This window comes from Rhincodon typus, chromosome 3 (genome assembly GCF_021869965.1).
Source record: "Rhincodon typus isolate 14 chromosome 3, sRhiTyp1.1, whole genome shotgun sequence".
NCBI lineage: Eukaryota > Metazoa > Chordata > Chondrichthyes > Orectolobiformes > Rhincodontidae > Rhincodon > Rhincodon typus.
In genome coordinates, this window is record NC_063334.1 from 98,570,515 (window position 1) to 98,586,975 (window position 16,461).

The following is a 16,461-nucleotide window of genomic DNA, read 5'->3' on the forward strand; positions in this document are numbered from 1 at the left end:
TTCCCTTAAAGTGATAACACAAATGAATAAGGTGGTCAAGAAGGCGTATGGCATGCCTGCTTTCATTGGTCAGAGCATAAAGTATAAAAAATTGGCAAGTCATGTTGCAGCTGTATCAAACTTAAGCCACATTTGGAATATTGTGTACAGTTCTGGCTACCATACTACTAGAAGAAAGTGAAGGCTTTGGAGACGGTACAGAAAATGTTTACCAGGAGGTTGCCTGGTCTGGAGGGTAAGCTATGAAGGAGAGATTGGACAAACTTGGTTTGTTTTCACTTGAATGTCAGAGGATGATGGGGCAAACCTGATGGTTTACAAAATTGGGAGGATTAGATAGAATGGGTAGTTGGAATCTTTTTCCCAGTGTAGAAATCTTTTTCCCAGTTTACTAGAGGATATATTTCAAAGGTAAAAGGAGAAACTTTTTAAAGGAGATGTGAGAGGCAAGTTTTTTTTTTAACGCAGAGGGTGGTAAGTGCCCAGAATGCACAGCTAGAGGAAGTGGAAGAAGCAGATACAACAGCAACATTTAAGAGGCATCTTGACAGATATATGAATAGGTAGGGAATAGAGGGATACGGACTGTACGGAGGCAAAAGGTTTTTAGTTTAGAAAAGGTGCCATCTGCCAGTGCAGGATTAGTGGGCCAAAGGGCCTGTTCCTGTGCTGTACTATTCTTTGTTCTTTGGTCACATAAGTAGCAAGTGCATTTCGACTTAGGTAAATGTAAGGAGTTATATTTTGGTAGGGAGAATATGAAGGCCCCGTACTGGTTGGATGATAGAGTCTAATCCTAGATGGCAGGAAATGCTGTACACCTGGTGTTGAAAGCAAGAATGATGCTAAAGCTGAGACGTGATGCTAAAGCTGAGACATTATGCTTTTCTGGATGTTTTCCTAAAAGTGATGAATGTATGTATATAGTATGAACTTGTGACACAGATTTCTGACCCAGTCTAATTCTTGTCCATGTGACAGCTGCTGTTAGAACACCAAGAAGCTATTTCACCAGATCATAATGACCTATTGCATGAGTTACTGGAAGGACTGGGAAGTGTACCTGATGTTGAAACTCTGATTGGTGAGTAAGTTAAGAATTGAATGTAGATTTTTTGGGCTAAGAACCTGGTTCATCCGGAGTGGATAAACTGATCTTTTTCAAAATTGGAAAACTCTGCTTTCCCAGATTTCAGATTTAGCCACAATTAAATTCACCTATTTTTCAAAATGATCAACTTCTAGTTTAATTTTTGCTGAAAAATATTGTGGCAAAGAAATAAATCATCCAATAGTTTGAATAATTAACCAGATAACGCAGCAAATCGGAAATTTAGTAAGCAACCAAACTTCCGTTTATTTGGCACCTTTTAGCTATCTTGACTATCTCTGAAGGAAAAAAGGGTGCACTGGTCATGTCACTGGATTAGAAATCTAGTGGCCCAGGCTTTCTGGGAATGTGAATTCAAATCCTACTGCAGTAGTTAGTGCTACTTAAACTTAATTAAGGTCTCTGGAATGTAAAGCTAGTCTTGATAATGATGCCATGAAACTGCCATTGCTTGGTTTTTATGACAATCTATCTTGCTAATGTCCCTTGGAAACATAGAAACTAAGATCAGGAGTAGGTTATTCGGCCCTTTTGAGCCTGCTCCACTGTTCAATATGATCATAATTCGCCTTCTATCTCAATGCCTATTCCTACTTTCTCCCATATCACATGATACCTAAAAAAAATTATCAATCTGTTTCTTGAATATATTCAGAGAGTTGGCCTGCACAGATTTATTACCATTTGAATGAGGAAATCTTCCTTCATTTCAATCCATTTTGAGTTCCAGACTCCCAAACTGGAGAAGATATTTCTGCATCTAGTCTGTCTGGCCCTGTTAGAATTTTGTTTCAATCAAATCATCTCTCATCATTCTAAACACTGGTGAACACAGGCCCAGGTGAACCAATCTCTGCTCATAGAACTGTCCTGCCATCCCAGTGTCAGTCTGGTGAATCTCTGCTGCATTCTCTCAGTGGTAAATATAACTCAACCCTACTTCTGAACACATTGGCCTTCATTGTGGCACAGTGGCTTGGTGGTTAGTGCTGCTGTCTCTCAGCGCCAGGGACCTGGGTTCAATTCCAGCCTTGGGTGACTATCTGGCTGTGTGGAGTTTGCGTAATCTCCCCATGTCTGCGTGGGTTTCCTTGCACAGTCCAAAGATGTGCAGGTTAGGTAGATTGGCCATGCTGAAATTGCCCATTGCATCCAGGGATATGTAGGTTAGGTGGGATTAGCCTTGGGAAATTCAGGGTTACAGGGATAGGGTAGGGAGTGAGTCTGGTTGGGATGCTGTTTGGAGAGTCACTGTGGACTTGTTGGGCTGAAGACAGAGACAACAAGGTGCAGAGCTGGATGAACACAGCAGGCCAAGCAGCTCCTATGATGCTGCTTGGCCTGCCGTGTTCGTCCAGCTCTGCACCTTGTTGTCTCGGATTCTCCAGCATCTGCAGTTCCTACTATCTCCTTGTTGGGCTGAAGGGTCTGTTTACCCACTAAGGTTTCTTCTCATGCTGTCATAAAAAATGTTTGCATGCTTTATATCTTGATAGTTGGTAGGTTTTTGTCTCGATATTACATAACTTCAAGAACCGTTTAAACAAAAGAGGTTGCATGATACCAAAAGTACCAGTTTTATCAGTAAAACCTGCTTCAATTTCTTTTTTCCTAGGGGAGGGCGCAGTTGACCCAAATGACCCCAACAAAGAGAATGTACTTTCCCAGCTTGCAAAGACAGGAGTCTCTCTCACGCTGACCAGCAAGATTGATTTGCGAGAGGGGGATGACAGAGACATGAAGATTTTGATGATAAAGTAAGCTTTCTCAAATAATGTCTGACCATCTGGTTTTGTAGATTAACTTTTTCCTTCTTTCATAAAGCGAGAAGTGGATATGGCCAATTGAAGCTGCAAAATACTGGTGTATTCTGCAGCATCCAACTGTGATTGATATGTTAATCTCAATATGTCTCAACTCTCCTAATTTTAATTGTGACACCCTAACACTATAAAACTCTCAAACTAATCCAATAGTTTTTATAGAGCGTCAAAGCAACTATGTTCCTGCCCAAGCATGAGTTTATTGAATCTTACAAAGCCAATTTACTATTTCAATTGATAGCTTATTAGTTGAAGAAGTAAACTAGTTTTGTAATATTTCTAACGGTAGCTCAGTGGTTAGCGCTGCTGCCTCACAATGCCAGTGACCTGGGTTCGATTCCACCCTCAGGCGACTGTCTGTGCGGAGTTTGCGCATTTTCCCCGTGTCTGCATGGGTTTCCTCCGGGTGCTCCAGTTTCCTCCCACAGTCCAAAGATGTGCAGGCTAGGCAGATTGGCCATGGTAAATTGCCCACAGTGTTCAGGGATGTGTAGATTAGGTGGGGTATAGGGGGATGGGTCTGGGTGGGATGCTCTGAGGGTCAGTGTGGGCTTGTTGGGCCGAATGGCCTGTTTCCACACTGTAGGGATTCTGCAATAAAAAATGGAAAAAAAAAGGTGCAGAAGAGATTCGCCAGGATGTTGCGTGGGGTGGAGTATTGAAGCTATGGAGAGAGATTAGATGGGTTGGAGTTCTCTTCCTTTGAGTAGAGAAGACATAGGATAGTTAAGGTGATATTTTTTGCCTTGGTAGAGGGATCGGAAGATAGATGCAGACTCGTGCGCCGTATGGCATCTTTCAGCGCTATAGGGATTCTATGATTCTATTGCACAGACTCAATAGGTAGAGGGGCCTCTTTCAGTGCTATGAAACTCTGATGTTTGAATCGCCAGTTTATGTAGTATCTTGTGCTGTTGTGAATTTTCTCTTTCTGTAAGCCAACTGAAGTACACTCTGACACAAGTCACAATTTATAACCAGTCACTGACTTATTTTCTATAGAACACATGAATGCACTACTCACAAGTAAACTAATCAATTTCCTGTGCTTTGCACTCTCAAAAAATATTGACTAGGTTGATTTTGCTGTTAAAATCTGATTGAGTTGAGACTCAAATTCAGATTGCCTGCTTTGTAGAAAATATTGAATTTAACGTCAGAGAATTTCTCTAATTCAAATATTCAGATTAGGCAATTACAAATTACAAATTCCTGTGATCAGTAGTTAATTCCTTGTAGTAAATCTTCGTGGCTGTTATCCAAGTTTTTAGCTCAGTTGGCTCCACAGTGGGGAAACTATAAAATATGTGAGCTTGGAATAAGTGGTAAAACTGTTTTCTTAGTCATTTGCTTATAGATTTAGGACATGTGTACACTTGACTAACACTTTGGTGCAGAATTGCAGAATACGGCATTGCCAGAAGCGCAGATAAATTTTAAACTAACGCCCTCTGTCTCTTCCAATGGTGCAGGTAGATGCAAGAGTGACTCTGAACAACAAAAATCATTTGTTTTTCCAGCATCTTAGTCATCATTCCCTCTAGAATTAATATTGGCAAAATCAGATTTGTTTGTTCCATTTGGTGAAATGTTACTTTGCAAAGGTTATGTGCTGCATTTGCTGGCTGGTCATGCCAATGCAAATTAAGGGTACCTAAGTGCAGTGGAACATTTGAAAGAACTAATATATGTATTCTACAAATGCAAATCTGTATGGCAAAGTTACCATTTCAGATGTTATAATGTTCTATGGTGGTTGAGACTTTCCATTATTGCTCTTTTTTCCCCCAAGGAAAGGCAATAAAATTATTGTATTCTTTAACTTATTTACCACTACACCACCATCTCACCCTGTTAATGTTACTGAAATAGTAATCTAGAGTCCCAGGTTCATTTTCTGGAGACATGGGTATAAAACCCATCCATTTTAGACAGTGAAATTTGATGATTCGAGCAGGAGGGACAAAGAACCAGACAGCCACTTCTTGCTGGCTTGACTTTGGTCAGAGAGTCAACAAGTGACGTGTTATTGGAATCTGGTGTTTAAATTGAGCGAGCTTCCCTGTTACCTCCCCAGAATGGCCTCAGCAGCTCAATTTGCAACATTTCCACTTGGAAATTAAAGTTGATCCCCTGATGCTTATTCAAGTTAAATGTCAACTATGGATTATTCCTTAGATTTAGAAATTTCCACTGGCTCCGTTTTAGGTTATTTTTCTACCTCATTTTCTTTCAGACTAAGCATATGGTGAGCTGCCTTTTTTTGTTGGAGATAGTCTTTTTTTTCAAGAAATGCAACAATTTACATTTATTTACTTTGTCAAAACCTATTCTAAGATTTGACCTTGAAATATTCTTTGAACGTGGGGCAATGTAAATTTGATTTTCATACATCAAGGTTAAGTTTGACTTGTTCCTTTAGAGGACAACCTATTACCTTGCAAATTCATTTAAAGTTGGCATTGAAATGTGGTTTGACCATATTGACTTTGTCAAAGATTTGAAATTCCTTTCTAACTTCAGTTTCCAAAAGCTGTATAGACAAAAACAAAATCTAGTTTAACCACAATCTCTCAACCACAGCATATGACTCTCACATCCTTGATCTTTTATTCTTGGTCTCCGTCCATACAACACAACCAGTTTGTTCCAGATTTTTGTTCTTCGTCATGTGCTTCTCATTTTCTCTTAGTCTGTCTCCTGTAATTTTACACGGTTCAGTCTGTTGTACTAGTGCTGACTGTTCAAATTCTGTCCCACACCCCAGTTTTCCCCCAAACTTTGCAAATTTGACATCTTCAAGCACATGCCCAATTGTCTTTTAAAATCTAATTCCATGACCCTTCCAGGCAGTGCATGCTAGAACTTAATGATCCTTTATAAAGAAATTTATCCTTGCTTCCCCTCTAGTTATTTTTTCATTTATTTTAAATTTGAGGTCACTCTACTTACCCTGTTGCCATGGAATATAGTTTCTCTAAATTTGTTGTATTAATATCTTCACTTTAGACTACTAATAAGTGTTCCTGTAAACTTCACTGCTCTAAGAAGAACAATCCACTTTTTAAGTCTCTCAACACAGCTAAACTAGTCTGCTGCCGATCCCTGAGCAGGTTTGTAGGTAAGTTGTACCTGTGCCTTTAATACCATGAACGTCTACCTTCAGAATAATTCTGTTCTTTCGTCCCACTTTCTCACTTTTCCTCTCTCACTCCTCCCAAATCAAACTCCAAAATTTTGTTTACTGGTTCAGCCTGCCCGTACTATCTTAAGCATTTCTGTGGTCAAAATTTAAAATTTAAAATTTAGAAGTAACTGCATCAGAAGGCAGGCTGGAAAAATCCTCTAAAATTAAATTGGTAACTTTTTTTTTCTAATCTGTGTGGAAATAGGGATTCTGATGTGGATTAGCAGATTTGGGACCAATAATGCCTTGGGCCTGGATTTCTGCCAGGAATGGAAAACCACTCTCCCTTGACAAAAATGGTGGATGAGCCGAAAAATGAGAACTTCCGTCCACCTCCACCCACCCCCCACCCCCAAAAAAAGACCCTTACAAGTTTCCACTGGGATGGGAATGTGGCAGAATTATGCTCTGCGCATCTCAGTTAGTTGGAGGCCACATGGGAAGCCTATGTCTAATAAGTATCTGCCTCCGCTCCTGTAATGACCTCAACATGAAGTGTCAAGATTAGACCCAATGGGAACCAGATTGAGCCTTGTGAATTGTCTTGGATCGCCAGAGTTTTGGAGAAGCAGAATACCCCTTTGAAAATGATACTGGATGCCTTTAAGGAGAGGAAGGGATTATTAAAAGTAGACATGAATGTATGCAAAAAGTAGATAACAACATTAGCGTATCAACAGATTTATCAAAGGCAGCAATTGAAAGGGTAAATGAAAGCAGTGAAGGTGTTTAAAAGTCTTTTTTTCTTTTTAAATCCTTGAACAAAATGTCTGCTGTGTTTTATCAAAAATATCATTGCTTGATATTTTGCTATCTGTTAGCATGAGCATGCGGTTTTCCATTACTGGATTAATGCTGCATGATGGATTTCACAAAATCCATTTTTGCAGTCAGATACCTGCCATTTCCCACTTTGACAGCTCCAAGTGGTTATAAAGTGTGAATTGGGTTTTTGAATTCCAATGCTCGTTCTAAGGAATATGCACTTCAATGAAATGCTTTTTGTTATGAAGCATTCTGCAGTTGAAGAAATGTACATGTTGTAAATGGATTTTCAATAGTGTTTTCTTTCAGATAGAAATATTGCAGTATTCACTTTGAACATTATTTCATCTCTAAATGGACCCTATGGTCTGCCCATGTAGATAATGAGTTGTCATTGGTAAGTGTAAGGCAAAATGTGATAGTTGGTGGGAGGGCATGAATTGCTGCTTAGTTGGCATCAAGGGAATGAAGTCACTGTAGGAGGAGGCTCCACAAATATCCCCATCTTCAATAATGGGGGAGCTATTTGTATGAAAGAGAAGGCTGAAGCATTTGCAACGATTTTGAGCCAGAAGTGCGGAGTGGGTGATTCATTTCTGCCATCTCCTGAGGTCTCCAGCACCACAGATGCCAGTCTTCAGATGGTTCAACCTGCTGCACATAATATTAAGAAACGATTGGAGGCATTGGATACTGCAAAGGCAATGGGCCTGACAACATCCAACAATAATACTGAAAATTCCAGAATTTGTCAGACCCCCTAGCCAAGCAGTTCTGTTGCAGCTACCCAACCATGTGAGAAATTGTCCAGTTACTTTCTGTACATAAAGTGCAGGCCAAATTCAACCCAACCAATTGCCACACCATCAGTCTACTCTCAATCATTGGTGACCTGCTCACTGACATCCAGTTTGAGTTCTGCCAGAGCCATTCAGGTCCTGACCTCATTAAAGCCTCTCGAGTCAAGCAAATGTGCATTTTCAAATGCCTGTTCAACATTGGTTTGCCATAACTTTTTTTGCTCCAACTAAACTCTATAAGAAATGACACTTCAGAATATCAGTATTCCACGATAGCCTCAAGTTGTTAATCATCAAAGTTAGTTAATGTGGACAAAAAAAGTTAGAAAATGATGGTTACCTTACATTGTATGTAACCCCCTTCATAGCTGCGTATTCAAACTAAAATACTGTGGTTGATTAATGAGTTACTTTGTTACCTCATGCCACAAGGAACTGAAGAGTTGTAGAGCAAGGTTTTTATGACAGTACACGTGTAAGGGAACCACTCTGTGAGCTCACCTGATAATCTCTCATTGATTGTGATTCAGTTCTTAGTGCAATTGAGATAGGCTATACTGGATAACAATTGCAGATTCACACCTAACCTTTGACACACGTTCTGAGTGATAGAGCCATAGAGTTATATAGCACGGAAACAGACCCATCAATCCAAATTGTCCATGCTGACCAGATATCCCAAACTGATCTCGTCCCATTTGGCCTATATCCCTCTAAACCCCTCCTATTTATGTACCTATCCAGATGCTTTTTAAATGTTGTAATTGTACCCACCTCCATGACCACTTCTGGCAGCTTGTTCCATACATGCACCATCGTCTGCATGAAAAAATTGCCCCTTATGTCCCTTTTAAATCTTTCCCCTCTCAGCTTAAACCTATGCCATCTAGTTTTGGACTCCCCAACCCTGGGAAAAAGACCTTGGCTATTCACTCTATCCATGTCCCTCATGATTTTATGAACCTCTACAAGGTCACCTCTCAGCCCCTAACACCCCAGGGAAAATAGCCCCAGCCTATTCAGTCTCTCCCTATAGCTCAAACGCTATAATCTCGGCAACATCCTTGTAAATTTTTTTCTGAACCCTTTCAAGTATGACAATATCTTTCCTATAGCAGGAAGACCAGAATTGAACGCAGTATGGTAAAAATGGCCTCAAATGTTCTGTACAGCCACAACATAACACCCCAATTCATACTCCATGCACTGACCAATGAAGGCAAGCATACCAATACCACCTTCATCACCCTGTCTACATGCGACTCCACTTTTGAGGAACTATGCACCTACACCTCAAGGTCTCTCTGTTTGGCAACACTCCCCAGGGCCCTACCGTTAGCTACCCTGGTATGCCTTACAAAAATGCAACACCTCATTTGTCTAAATTAAACTTATTTGCCACTCCTCGGCGCATTGGCCCATCTGATCAAGGTCCCATTGCACTCTGAGATAACCTTACTCCCTGTTCACTACATCTATTTTGGTGTTATCTACAAACGTACTAATCATACCTCTTAAGTTCACATCCAAATCGTTTATACAAATGATGAAAAGCAGTGGACCCAGCACCAATCCTTGCGACACACCGCTGGCCACAGGCCTCCAGTCCAAAAAACAATCCTCCTCCACCACCCTCTGTCTCATACTTGCAAGCCAGTTTTGTTGTGTTAGATGTTTGTAGTCCGAATATGGAGAGAATATTGTTGAAAGCAATACCTCTGGTTATGAGAAACTTCTTTTTTTGATAGCAGATCAACAGTTAATCCCTTTAACCAATCAAGTGTTCTATGCTAAAAGTTTCATGTTTTGTTTCATCCTTATGTGACACTTCTTAGATTTTCTATGTTCCATCTTGACTGCTTACTTGGTAGCAAAAGCAGTCTTGTCTTGCAGTCTTGCTTACTTTTACTCCTATAAGAGAACTGAATGATATCAAGGGTTTGATACTGCAGCACAGGTCAAATTCAGTAACAGGTAATTTATTGTAGGTGTAACGATTGAATGAAAGGTCAGTAAGCTGATTGTCAAGATTTTTCATGCACTTAATTCCGAACTCCATGGAATGCAAGCTATGAAATTTTTGAATTTCCCATTTGAAGCAAAACTCTTCCCTAGTTCATGACTTCATGCCTCTAGGGCAACTGCCTGAGATTATGCCAGACTGTTCAAGAAACTCTGAACAAAGTGCCAAGGTGTGATTCCTTGATTGTGTACTGTGGTGCCAATGTTTGTACATTTCGATTGTGCTAAGATCTGACATATAACCAATTTGAGATTATCAGTTGTGCTCACGGTACATGCATAAACAAGTCATACGCTTCAAACTCTCCCCGCCCCCGACCACATCCCAAAACCAGCCCAACTCGTCCTCAAGTCCCTAACCTGTCCATCCTTTCTCCCGCATATCCACTTCTCCCACCTCAACCCTAACCCCCACCCCCACCCCCACCTCCTACCTACGAGCCTCCTTGACCTGTCCGTCTTCCCTGGACAGACCTACCCCCATCCTAACTCCCCACCTACACTCTCACCTTTACTGGCTCCATCCTCGCCTCTTTGACCTGTCTGTCTCCTCTCCACCTATCTGCTCCTTTATCCATCTTCCATCCGCCTCCCCCCCTCTCTCTCTTTATTTCAGAATCCCCTTCCCCTCCCCCATTTCTGAAGAAGGGTCCGGACCCGAAACGTCAGCTTTCCTGCTCCTCTGATGCTGCTTGGCCTGTTGTGTTCATCCAGCTCTACACCTTGTTATCTCATACTGTCATAAAGCTTGTTCTAGAGCTCTTCTGCAGCTCCTTGGAGCATTAGGCAGAAAATTAGCTGACTTATCAACCACTTAACATTTATAGTTTGAAAACAGCAGCAATTGATATCAAATCTCAAATGTAGCTGAGTTTCAAACTCTCTTCTGGTGCTATCGCTCATACACCCAATTTCCTGCTCTGTGACATCACCTGATTTGCCCCTGCCTTCAGATCATCTGCTGAAACCCTCATTTATACCTCCTTTACCCGAAGAGTATAGAATTCCAATACATTCCTAGCTGGTCTCCCATTTTATCGTCCATAAGTTCAAAGTCATCCAAACTCCCAGCACATCCTGCTGACCTAAACTCGCTCCCAATCGAGCAGTGTCCTGAATTTAAAATTCTCATCTTTGTTTCAAATTCTTCCGTGGCCTTGTCCTCCTGAACTCCGCAGTTGTTTCCAGTCCAGCTAATCTGAAATATTTGGCTGTTTCTAGTTTTGGCCTCTTGAACATTTTCCATTGCGACTTGCATTTGCTGTGGGAATGTGGGCACCGTTAGCTGCACCAGCATTCATTGCCTGTGTGAGAGTGGTGATGAACTTCCACCTTGAAGTGCTGCAGTTCGGTTTGGTTTGGATACAACCACGATGCTGTGGGGGAGGGTGTTCCAGGATTGTGACCCAGTTACTGCAGGAACAATGATATATTTTCAAGTCAGGATGGTAAGAGGTTGAAGAGAAGCTTGCAGGAGATGGTATTCTTTCTTATCTGATATCCTTGTACTTTTAGCTGGTAAATTTACAACCATGCCTTCAGCTGCCTGGGTCCCAACCTCTGGAATCGCTCTCCACTTCTCCACTTTACTTTCTTCTTTTAAGACACTCCTTAAAACCTAGCTCTTTGTCCAAGATTTTAGTCATCATCTTAATATCTCAATATGTCTCTCAATGTTACATTTAGTCACAAAATGCTCCTGTAAAGTTCTTTTGGATGCTTTATCATGTTAAAGGAGCTATATAGATATAAACTTGTGGTGTGAGTGGACGTAAAAGAGAAAGCAATCGTCAATATCACCATCAAGTTTGATCATGGTATGTAATTTAGATAGCGTAAAGTTGTGTGCACCTTTGATCAGGCCAAGTGAGATTATTTAAGGATGGTATCCAGGGTATCTTGTTAACATTCTTTTAAAACATCTACAGTGTAGAAATGGTATGAGGAGAGAAATAGTAGGAACTGCCGATGCTGGAGAATCTGAGACATCAAGGTGTAGGGCTGCATGAACACAGCAGGCCAAGCAACATCGTCGGAGCAGGAAAGCTGACGTTTCAGATCTGGACCCTCCTTCAGAAATACAGTGTAGAAATAATCTTTCCATTATTGTCGATAAATTTTGCAAATTATGGTTTTCAATGCAGAATATTATAGATGGTTGTAGCCCTTCAGAGAGATTGGACATCTTATCATTTGTTTTACAGTGTTTCATTATATTCTAAGTGTACCATGTACCTAGTCCATGCTGGCATTTATGCTTCCCAAAAATTTCCTCCCACCCTCCTTCATATAACTTCAAAATGTCCATCCATTCCTTCCTTGAATGCATTCCTTTCTCCTAGAATGCATCTCTGCTATTCACCTCAACCACTCTTTGAATTCAAAACCACTCTGGATAAAGGAGTCTGTCCACAATTCCCCATTAGAATTCTCAGTAACTTGCTTAATATTTATGACTGTTGGTCTTTGTCATAACCCTGATATGGGACCACATTTTCAACGCCCCTTTCAAACCCTTTCAGAATCTTAGGAGAGCTCTTTGCTGGTTCTGTAGGGGTTTGAATTCCCTGATTGCACACTGTCTTATGATGCAGATGCATACAATGTTTATGAATATTTGTGTTGAAATTTTATGGTCATTGCATTCCTGGTTATGTTGCTAATTTTAAAAATAGCCCATACCCATTTTTTTTTTTGTATTACTGCCTGCTTTCCCCATCCCCATAGGTACTTTTGGGTTTTCTTTCATGAGATTATTTCATGTGTTTTCAATGTAGTCAGTCATTATTCTCTCTTTTTCCACCACTATTCCTTGTTACCATGCCAGCTCTTGTGGTATTACATACATTGGAACAGTGTTCAAGGGCCATTAGAATGTTTCCGTCATGTAGATTCACAAGAGCAAATTATTTGCTTGGCTCATCCACTTTGTACTTTTTTCAGTACTGCCTGCACCAGTTAGTGTGAAATAATTTGAACAGCTATGATCCTTGAAGGTCAATTGGGGTCCTAAAACTTCAAGTTTTGATTGTACACCTTTTGAATTATTCTCTTCAATCTGTTCATTCACTTTATTGATTGACAGGATGTATTCTGTCCTATCCTGTGACCAAGTCAATGAGACATTTAATTGTCACCACCCTACTGGAATATCCTGTAAACCTCTGAGACATTTCAGTCCATTAGATGAAGTCTGTTAACTTCACACAGCGTTGAGATGTCACATCATGGACGAGTTTAGTTTATAATTCCTGAAGGGAGTTAGATAATCTTTAATTATTGTTGCTGATCATAAAACAAAACCAAAAATGGAGTATGGAGTTGGGGAAAAAAGATGCAGCTGCAGTCTGTTGAATGTCAAGCATTATACGTCATCTATATTTCCAAAAGAATGTATGTAAATTAACATAAACTTAACATCAAGGCTTCTTTTGTTAATTGTCCCATAATTAGGCCCCTCTATCCTGCCACCCCCACAGTCATAATTTCCTCCACATCCTATTGTGATCTCTGTTAAACTTGTCAGAACTTGCAAATTGGCAAACATCTACTACCACCCACTCCTTCCACTGCCTTACCTTAAATAATCAGACCCTGTATATCACTGCAGTATTTTAATCACAAATGTTATGATTGCCAACTTCATGGCCATAGAAACAAATTGCATTCCTCTCACAGGCAGATCTTAATGACAAATTTTAATTGTGATGAAAAGATTAGATAATCTGGTTAAACCTGTCGCATCATCGTATTTTAAATTTCAATAGTCTGAGTGTGTTTTTTTAATGTTACCACACTTGCGTTATTTGCATCATGCTTAGTCCCTGTAATCCACTTCCATAATTTTCGAGTGCTCGTGCTCAAACGTTCTGTACCACGCAGTCTTGGACAAATCATTTGAAGTGACTCTGGGTCTATATAACACGAATGAACTGATGTGGACTGGACCAACCAGAAAACATGCAAATCCTGGCACAGGCATAGTGCTTTCAGATAAATCAACTCCATATGAAAATAAATCTGGTGAACTCTTCAATAAAAGGAAAGAATTCCGTAAGATCTGGGAACATATAAATTTCCTACCTTCTTAAGCAGCTGCAGATAAGATTATTTATATTATAAAATGGAGTTATAAAATGCTGCTGCCTTTATTTTTGTAGGCAACTTGATAAAATCGCCTCACTGACAATCATAGGGTAGTCTATTCTCAAATGAAACCATGAGCAAAGAAAATGTTCCTTGTGTTGAAGAGTGCATATGCCCAGAAAGAAGCCATATCGGACATGAAACATTAGCTCCATTTCTGTCTCCACAAATGCTGCCAGACCAACTGAATTTCTCCGGCTCTTTGTGTTCATTTCAGATTTCTAGCGTCTGCATTATTTTGCTTTTGTTGCAGTGTCAGGTTTACTTTTTCTGTTTTAAAACCACATTATGCAGCATTTATATTAGGGGGTTGCTCGGTAAAGGACTTTAGTGGGTTTGTTGCTTTGATCTGAGGGATGGATGCAATGATTTGGAAAATTTAGAAATAATTTTTCAATGCAGTCAACTCTCTTAAAAACAAACTAAGTTTTGCAAATATTAGAAGATGAAATAAAGCACAGAGATAGTAGGAACTGCAGATGCTGGAGAATCCGAGACAACAAGGTGCAGGGCTGGATGAACACAGCAGGCCAAGCAGCATCATAGGAGCAGAGAGGCTGACGTTTCGGGCCTAGACCCTTCATCAGAAAAGGGGGAGGGGAGGGGAAGGGGGTTCTGAAATAAATAGGGAGAGAATGGGAGGCAGATAGAAGATGGATAGAGGAGAGGATAGGTGGAGAGGAAACAAACAGGTCGAAGAGGCGGGGATGGGGCCAGGAAAGGTGAGTGTGGGTGGGGAGTTAGGGACAAGATAGGTCAGTCCAGGGAGGACGGACAGGTCAAGGGGGCGGGATGAGGTTGGTCGGTAGGGGATGGAGGTACGGCTTGAGGTGGGAGGAAGGGATAGGTGGGAGGAAGAACAGGTTAGGGAGGCAGGGACGAGCAGCCCCAAGAAGACTTTCCACATCAAGCAGATGTTCACCTGCACATCTGCCAATGTGGTATACTGCATCCGCTGTACCCGGTGTGGCTTCCTCTACATCGGGGAAACCAAGTGGAGGCTCGGGGACCCCTTTGCAGAACACCTACGCTCGGTTCGCAATAAACAACTGCACCTCCCAGTCGCGAACCATTTCAACTCCCCCTCCCATTCCTCAGACGACATGTCCATCCTGGGCCTCCTGCAGTGCCACAACGATGCCACCCGAAGGTTGCAGGAACAGCAACTCATATTCCGCTTGGGAACCCTGCAGCCCAATGGTATCAATGTGGATTTCACAAGTTTCAAAATCTCCCCTCCCCCTACTGCATCCCAAAACCAGTCCAGCTCGTCCCTGCCTCCCTAACCTGTTCTTCCTCCCACCTATCCCCTCCTCCCACCTCAAGCCGCACCTCCATCCCCTACCGACCAACCTCATCCCGCCCCCTTGACCTGTCCGTCCTCCCTGGACTGACCTATCCCCTTCCTAACTCCCCACCTACACTCACCTTTACTGGCCCCATCCCCGCCTCTTCGACCTGTTTGTTTCCTCTCCACCTATCCTCTCCTCTATCCATCTTCTATCCGCCTCCCACTCTCTCCCTATTTATTTCAGAACCCCTTTCCCCTCCCCCTTTTCTGATGAAGGGTCTAGGCCCGAAACGTCAGCCTCTCTGCTCCTATGATGCTGCTTGGCCTGCTGTGTCCATGAAATAAAGCACATACTGCTTAAGGATAATTCAGCAAGTCCTGGCTGAAAATATTAGCATGTCTTCCCGTATATATGCAATCTGATTACAAGACAAGTTTGATTCCTGATATTTTGCAGCTTCGATTCTGAGTTGATTTAGTTTCCCTTTTTTGTACAGAGTGGTACTAAGAACAGGAATTAATATTGCACCTTCACCAGAATGAAACATTTGACATTATAAAACTATGTATGATCCTGAAGAAGATGTTAGCTCAGTTACTCAAAAGCTTGGTCAAGTGGATAGGTTTTAAGGAGGTTCTTAAATGAGGAGAATGAGGGTGAGATAGATGAAGAAGTTTAGGGAAGTAATTCCCAAAAGATGACACCACCAATGGTGGAATAATTATAAATAGAGGTGTAAACAGACCAGAATTAGAGGAGCAGATCTCTTTTCAGGAGTTTTGGAGGCAGGTTCTAGAGATTCAGAGATAGGCCAGGTAGGGCCATACAGGGATATTAAATAGGAAAGAGAATTTTAAAGTCAAAAACTGCCTGGGATCCAGTGTAAGTTGGCAAATACTGATAGGTGAACTGAACTTTCTACAAGCTTACGTATGGTTGAAGCATTCCTACAAAGTCATGGTGGAAATCATCAGAATCCACTCTGGTAATCAACTCAGATTGTGCATATTGTCAAAAGCTCCTTTTAACTAGATGTTTTACCGACAGTGCGAAATATGTTTAGATTGGATCAAGCATGACCTAATGCAAGAAGAATTGTTCTTTATATTTTGGTAAAGGCTAATGTTGTATTCAATGCTGTTTTACTTAGAGGATTTTTCTTACATGAATGTTATATAAATGCCTCATACAACAAGCACTTTTATAACATGGTCAAATTTCACATCATGAGGTGAACTGGACCAGATGATAATTATTTGTACCCAATTGCTCAGGCAGAATGTGCTTCTGTTTTAAAAGTTCGAGCCAGTTGTAG

The 16,461-nt window shown here is 41.1% G+C and overlaps 1 protein-coding gene across 1 annotated transcript in view; it reads left to right on the forward strand.

Annotated features, from left to right (window-relative positions):
- iqgap2 (IQ motif containing GTPase activating protein 2) overlaps positions 1-16,461 on the forward strand; it is a 333,913-nt gene that overhangs the window by 288,435 nt on the left and 29,017 nt on the right. The window contains exons 31-32 of the mRNA XM_048593829.1: positions 982-1,084; positions 2,727-2,868. Coding sequence (XP_048449786.1) covers positions 982-1,084; positions 2,727-2,868 — 245 coding nt within the window. The remainder of the gene's footprint in view (positions 1-981; positions 1,085-2,726; positions 2,869-16,461) is intronic.